General features: G+C 40.3%; 1 protein-coding gene across 1 annotated transcript; it reads left to right on the top strand.

The window, feature by feature from the left end:
* The first annotated feature begins 279 nt into the window (after positions 1 to 279).
* acmsd (aminocarboxymuconate semialdehyde decarboxylase) lies at positions 280 to 6,153 on the top strand. Its single transcript, XM_031746679.2, has 10 exons — positions 280 to 613; positions 1,708 to 1,752; positions 3,563 to 3,659; positions 3,749 to 3,798; positions 3,989 to 4,225; positions 4,366 to 4,459; positions 4,628 to 4,723; positions 4,899 to 5,071; positions 5,294 to 5,392; positions 5,764 to 6,153. The coding sequence occupies exons 1-10, from the start codon at positions 557 to 559 to the stop codon at positions 5,824 to 5,826; spliced, it is 1,011 nt and encodes a 336-aa protein (XP_031602539.1). The 5' UTR covers positions 280 to 556; the 3' UTR covers positions 5,827 to 6,153.
* The last annotated feature ends 1,431 nt before the right edge of the window (positions 6,154 to 7,584 follow it).

Consider the following 7,584-nt stretch of genomic DNA (forward strand, 5'->3'; position numbering starts at 1 on the left):
ATTTAACCATTGTATTTTCTACTTATATTTGTGCCAGTATATTTATGTTATTAAAGGTTTTTGCATCATGTGAGGGATTATTGCCCTAAATTCGATATGCTTGCATATTGACAATAACCAGTTTTGGATCTTGAACCCTGGCAGGGTGACCAACCTTAATCAGCCACCAGGTGGCATCCTCGAGCAGCGATATGTGCAAGCAATGAAATAAAGTTGGCTAATGAAGGTCGTTTCAGTACATTTCAAACTGTGCAGGCTAACCACAGAAATAAGCTGCAGCCATGATGTGAAACCAAAATAATCAATTAAAGCCATGAGTGCAGAATTCAGGCTCAGTGTAACGAAGGCAGCCAGTTAAAGGAGCAGTTTAAAGCCTCTGCTCTGGTTTTCTGTTTGTTTCAAAGATTAGGCAATAAATGTCCCAGCAGCAGCAGCAGACATTCACCTGTCGGTCATTGGTTTCAGGCTCAGGGTGGGGAGTGAATGTGCCCACAGTTTTTCCCAGGATACCTCGGCCAGCAGACTTTTACGTTTTCCGTGAATAATAATCATAAGGATGAAGGTTGATATTCACAATCATATTTTACCAAAGGAGTGGCCCGACCTGAAGCAGGTAGGAACTGTCACAGACAAGATGATTTGGGTTTTAATGTCACGGAGCTGGAGTGTTAAATAAACCCACAGTCTGTAGATCAGATCTCACCTGAAGTGGGTCAGTGGGTTTGAGAAAAACATCTTTGTGTCACTTCCCTGGCAGATGGAGCTTGAACTGGGGCTATTAAATGCTACTAACGTTAAATATATAGACTTTTCAGCTGGCTTGTCAGCAGGGAGATTAAAAGTCCACTGCATAAATCTGTCCTCTCTATGGATGGTTAAACTTTAATCAATAGACGTTGGACTTGGTTTATCTGTTCCTGCCCTTATGTCTCTGTCACTGCCGGGCTAATCATTTCCCACATTTAAAGCTGAACAGAAGACGTGAGCTAAAGCCTGAGTCCTCCCGCAAGATCTCCCGCATAAAAAAAAACTTAATACAATGCAAATCATTAAATCATGTGGCATTCTCTACACCATATGATTTATTGCAAATATGTCTTCCTCTATGAAACATCATGTCTGTAAGAATCTTCTGCAAAGAATCTGATATTTAAAAACGTATCAAGGCAATAAAACTATGTTATTGTGTGTTCTGAGTTGGTTAAAAGGGCCTAGGGCCCTAAGCACAACATTATTTGAACTTAAGATCAAGTCCACAGTTAAACTGGCATGATGACATTTCATTTAAAGCAACCTTTCACTGAAACAGCTTCTTGAGGCCACAGATCCACACATCAAACACGGATGTAAAACCCATCTTGCAACTGGAAAAACAGAAGCTCCTCAGTGGCATTATCCGAGTACACAGTTCAGCTGATCTGCATGGATATGAAAAGGGGCTTTTCTGCTGTATTGCTCACGTAGCTCATCTGCAGCTTCATTTGTATGCAAAAAGTGTCAGTATGCTCAAAAGGCAATATCTTTTAAGTATTCAGGGCACTGGAGTGGCCAGTCCTGTAGGATGATGACCAAACCCTCACAGATGGGATAACAAAATCAACATTTTCTATCAGAAACAACAAATATGGAGTCAAATATATGGCTGATATTTATATGTGATACTTTTAAACTCTGGGTTTGTAATCCTGTATTTTTTATGTGTTTCAGAGGTACGGCTATGATGGGTTTGTCCAGCTTCACCATCACTGCGAGGTAAGTCACTATTTCCTCTGCTAGGGTGCAGGTGCAGGAGCACTTATGCACTGCACTACTTTGTTGAACACACAGCAGATTCATCCCAGCTGGCGGCTGCACCCACCCCACAGACCTGCCAGGCTGGCCCTGGCTATGTGAGCAGCTGCAGAACTCAGCGAGGTGACACAGCATCAGTCAAGTGATTCGGTTCAAACAGCCGTAACACAGCCCAATACAGAGCAGCCTGGCAACTTTTAGCCCCAAACATGGGCTGAGCATTTTAGTAACAGCAAAGTATACTTGACAATGAGCAATCTATTCTTCAGAATTAATGCCTAAACTCAGATAAGCAATGAACTTGTGCTTGTGTGCTTCGTACTAAAGATCTTAGAGGAGTCCAGGCCTTTTGGATTCACCCAGAACATTTGCAGTAATATCAACTGTCTGCTGCCATCATGTGGCTCAGTTTTGTTAGCAAATCTAAATGTTATAACATGTGCTTTAAAATTACACACAAACCTAATTTCAAAAAGGCTGGGACACAGCATGAAATGTATATAAAAACAAAACGCAGTGATTTGAAAATCTCATAAACCCATATTTGATTAACAGCAGAGCATAGAAAACATATCAACTGGTTAAACTAGGAACATGTACCATTCATTTTGAATTTGATGGCAGCAACACATTTCAAAAATGTTAAGAAAGGGGAGATGGGGCCATCTTTACCACTGTGAAGCGCCCCTCTTTATTTAACAATGAAGAAGAGGAGTGTTGTCCCATTCTTGTCTGGTGGAGGATTCTGGCTGGGTCTTCTGGCAGTGCGGGGTCTTTGCAAAATATTTTCAGCTGGTGAAGATCTGGACTACAGGTAGGGCAGTTCAGGACTCAGACTCTTCTACTATAAAGCCATGCTGTTGGAATAGACAGTATGCAGTTTGGCATTGTCATGCTGAAATATGCAACGACTTCCCAGATAAAAGACGTCATATCAATAGGAGCATATATGTGTTCATCTAAAACCTGTATATAGCTTTCAGCATTGATGGTATCTTTCCAGATGTGTAAGCTGCCAACGCCACAGGAACTAATGCACCCCCATACCATCAGAGATGCAGGTGCTTTAAGTGGGTGTTGAAAACCAGCTGGATGGTCCCTCTCCTTCTTAGTCCAGAGGAGGAAAAGGCCATTTTTTCCAAAAGGAATTTCAAATTTAAACTAATCCAACCACAGAACAGTTTTCCATATTGCCTCAGTCTATATTAAATGAACGTCCGGAGAGGACAAGACTTTTTTGGATGATGTTCACATATGGCTTCTTCTTTGTATCATAGAGCTTAAACTTGCATTTGTGGATGGCACAGTGGCTGGAAGTGTTCCTAAGCCCAAATCACATGCATTGATTTCCATGACAGAATCGCCCCTGTTTTCAATGCAGTGCCGCCTGAGGGTCCGAACATCAGTGACATTAGCACTGATTTTCAGTTTTGTCCAGATTCTCTGAATCCTGCTGATATTTTGCACTAAAGATGATTAAATATTTAAGTCACTGGAATTGATTGTTGAGGAACATTATTCTACTTGTAGACTGGTGAACCCCTGCTCATCTTTACTTCTGAGAAAGTCTTCCTGTCTAAGATGCGCATATTTTATGTGAATATGTTTCTGGGATCATTGCATTCTGCTTTTATTTGCAAGTCTCACTGCATCCCAGCATTTCGAAAGTAAGGTTGTAACTGACCAATAACACAAAGAAAATCTGTCCAAAGACAATCCAAAGATATTAAAAGAAACTAGAGCTGATAGTGGTCTTAATGTTGTGTTTTAGGGTGAAGCAAAGATGATGAAGGATGGGAAGGTTTTCCGGGTAATACAGAAAAACTGCTGGGATCCAAATGCTCGCATAAAGGACATGGATAAACACGGTACATGCACAGACACAAATGACACAAAGTTTGTTAGTTTCATCCTTTCATCAGTGACTAAAAGCAGCATTTCTTTTCACGGCCTGCAGGTGTCGCACTGCAGGCCCTTTCGACCGTTCCTGTGATGTTCAGTTATTGGGTAAATGCACAACCAGTCACAGCAGATTTGGTCAAAGGCTGTGTGACAAAGTGGTGTCTACTGTGTGTCAGATAACTGAGTTGTGCCTACCACTAAACTTTGCAATACTACAAGCTGCTTAATGATCTTCTTCAATCGAGAAGTCTTCACACATATATTTGTGTATATTCATCGTGTGTTTTGATTGCAGGCTAAGCCTCACGACACACTTGATCTCTGTGTCCTTTTGAATGATGACTTGGCTCAGACAGTGTGTAGCCACCCCAAGAGGTTTGTGGGCCTGGGCACGCTGCCCATGCAGGCCCCTGATTTAGCTGTGATGGAGATGAGGCGCTGTGTGAAGGAGCTAGGCTTCCCTGGGGTCCAGATTGGGTCACATATCAACAACTGGGACCTCAATGCCTCTGAACTCTATCCCTTCTATGCTGTAAGACTTTACACACTTACATAATAACATGGGGTTATTGTGATAGTGTTTTTTAATTATGCCTACATTGGTTCCACTAATTCTTCTTTATAATTATGGCCTAATTTCTCATTCATTTCTCATTCTGATAAACACTACAGGAAGCAGAGGAGCTGGGTTGTTCCATATTTGTCCACCCATGGGACATGCAGACAGATGGGAGGATGGCAAAGTATTGGTTACCCTGGCTAGTGGGTGAGGAGGATACTGGAGTGGGAACAGAACATACTGACTATTACATCTGGTCTAGTCAACTAAAAACAACACTAATATTAAAACAACCCAGCTTTCATGTGCTATTTAGTGCATTGTAATAGAAAAATTATTAATGTTGATATATTTTAAATGTTTTTCATTCCTTAGGTATGCCATCTGAGACAACCATGGCTATTTGCTCGATGATATTTGGTGGTATCTTTGAGAGATTTCCAAAACTGAAAGTCTGCTTTGCTCATGGAGGTATAAAAAGATAACACCATGCTTATCATTTAGTTTACTATTAAGATCACAGCAGTATATGAAAAGCATTAGGCAGCCAGTTTCAATGTATTCTTGCTTTATGCTCAATTTAAGATGAAATAAGCCACTGTGTGTTGATGTTTGACATTTAGTGCCTGTGTTCACGTGTATCCAGGTGGCTCTTTCCCATTCACTGTTGGCAGAATTGAACACGGCCACAAAGTCCGCCCTGACCTTTGTGCAGTTGACAACGATGTCAGTCCACGGAAATACCTCGGTTCTTTTTACACCGACTCCCTGGTTCACGATCCCGCCTCCCTGAAGCTGCTCATTGACGTTATTGGAAAAGTGAGCTGGTGTCCAACATTCATTCATTCCACGAGTTACACCTCTTTGGTGGCGAGACAGGATAGATTCAAAACACACTGAAGAGTACTGACAGTTTTAAACACAGAGAATGTGGGCTGTGAGAGTGTGTGCTGATGTGTGGAAACACTGATGTCTTCAGGATGGAGTTATGCCTGCTTTCACCAAATCTTAATTTGCTAAGTTCACATTTTCCTGTTCCAGGATAAAGTGATGCTGGGAACAGATTATCCATTCCCACTTGGTGAGCTACAGCCAGGGTCACTCATCGAGTCGATGGATGTGTTTGATGATACACTAAAGGTAGCATTATTTTCCTCTTGTTTAGTTAAGCAGCACAGGAGAAAGGGTTTGTCATCGTGGTGGATGCTACCACACATGGAAAGAAAGGAAAGCCAGCCATTGTACATCATGTAAAATCTGAACCATGTCTATTGAACACTTAACAAATAAAACAAAACCAAAAAAAAAACCCATTTACATATATGTGTTTTAATTTGTGTATGTGTGCATTTTTCTTTAGATTTAAAAAACAAATCACGCTGATGATATAGAGGCCCCCCAAAATCTCATGTATCAAATATGATATACTTGGCATTACAGTTTTTTGTAGATTTTAATGACTTTTTTTAAAAAATATCTTTAAAATAATGACACTCTCTTTTGTGTTACAGGATAAACTGCTTGCTGGAAATGCACTAGAATTCTTGGGACTGAAACGGGAGCTTTTTATGTAACATGATACTGAAATACCACCAATGGTCATTAAGTACAAAGGATTTTTTTTGCAAATATTTGTGTTTGAATGATTTTTTAAAAGATTCTAATTATGGAACGTTGTTATTGTTGTTTATCATGAGAAGGTAAGCACTGTATTCATAGAAGAGACAGCTGATGTTGCTATTTTCAGAATGTAAAGATGTAATGTTATCACTCTAAGTTAGTCCTGCACAAATTTTAGAGTAATTACGGTATAGTAATGGTAATGTTGTAAATGTAACAGGTTTTCCATCTGTTTGAAGTTGCAGCGTTTCAGTAGGCTCTAAATAAAAATGTTAATATGATGTAATAGGCCGCTCTGCTGCTTTGCTTCTTCGTCACTTGTTTTGTTCTTCTTTCTTATAGTAAAATGGCTTTGGACAGATGCATCTCTTAGGTCTTTGCTGACATGGACGTAGTACAGACTTCTTTTGTTTGTTATTTGTCCAGTTTCCTCATTGTTTATAAGGACACACTGCATTGCACTGCAGCTAATAACTCTTTGGGAATCAACTTGTTGATACAAAAATATCATTTCATCTCTGTCAAACTGTGTTATTGTTTCCTTTTTAGCACAGCTTCAACTAAAGTAGGAAAAAATTGTGTGTTTGTGTGAAAAGCTGCAAGTACGAAAGTGCCTAAAGATACAATTTAAAAATAGTTTTTTGTTGTTATGTGTGGACGCAACACTGGTTCAGTGTTGTCATTGTAAATCATTAGCAGCCTTTAAAACATTAATAAATGTAAATTACAATGTAGTTTTAAAGTATCTTTTTTGACTTTAGGAGCAACAGGCCATGATAAGACCTCAATATAAATCCAATATACATCGGTGAGACTCAGGTAGAGAGGTTGAAAACCTTTAATTTATTTGGAAACACATCAGTGAGGATCTCACCTGATCTCACAACACCTAGAAGTTACTCAAGAAAACACAACAAAGACTGTACTTGAGGAAAGACTTGAGATGACGGAGGACATTTGGCATGTCGACTACAATCCTCAGCAGCTTCTACAGATACAGTTGAGAGTGTCATCAGGTCCTCAGTCACAGTGTGGCATGGAAGGTGGACTGTTCAAAACCTCCAAGATATCACTGGAGCAGCCTTCTCATCAGTACAGGACAGCTAAGCCACAAGGGTTGTTAGGAGAACCCAAAACAACATTAAGGACAATACACACCCATAGCACAGTCTGTTTATGCTTCTTCTCTTGAGCAGAAGTTAAAAGAGTCTAAAATTCAGGACTAAAAGACCCCAAAATATTCTTCCACAAGCAATCAGACTCCTGAACAAGACATACACTCACCCACTGCTACTGTTGACTCTTCCTTCTTTTGGCTACTCTGATTAAGGTTTGCTGCAGTGGCCAAAGTATTTTATCTGCCTCCATCTCATATCCCTTGCATTCTCTTCTGCCACAACAACCCTCCACATGTCCTTTTTCACTACATCCACAAGCCTATTCTTTAGCTCAGGAGGTAGAGCACGTCATCTACTAACTGGAAGGTTGGTGGTTTGATCCCTGGATGCCAAATATGCTTGGGCAAGATACTAACCCCAAGATGCTCTTGTGTGAATGTTTGATGGAATGTACATAGCATAGAAAACAAAATTGCTTGGGTGAATGAGGCATGTTGGATAAAGTTCTTTGAGTGCTCAGGCAGAGCAGAAAAGTGCTATATAAGAACCAACAGCATCTTCTGTGGTCTTCACCTTTTCCTCCTGCCTGGCAGC

This window comes from Oreochromis aureus, linkage group 16, assembly GCF_013358895.1.
Source record: "Oreochromis aureus strain Israel breed Guangdong linkage group 16, ZZ_aureus, whole genome shotgun sequence".
Taxonomy (NCBI): Eukaryota; Metazoa; Chordata; class Actinopteri; order Cichliformes; family Cichlidae; genus Oreochromis; species Oreochromis aureus.

Excerpts from the sequence above, each read along its gene's own strand:
- acmsd (XM_031746679.2), top strand. The coding sequence starts at position 557 with ATGAAGGTTGATATTCACAATCATATTTTACCAAAGGAGTGGCCCGAC. Across the intron at positions 1,753-3,562 it reads AGCTTCACCATCACTGCGAG|GGTGAAGCAAAGATGATGAA; the intron begins GTAAGTCACTAT and ends GTTGTGTTTTAG. Across the intron at positions 3,799-3,988 it reads CTGTGATGTTCAGTTATTGG|GCTAAGCCTCACGACACACT; the intron begins GTAAATGCACAA and ends TTTTGATTGCAG.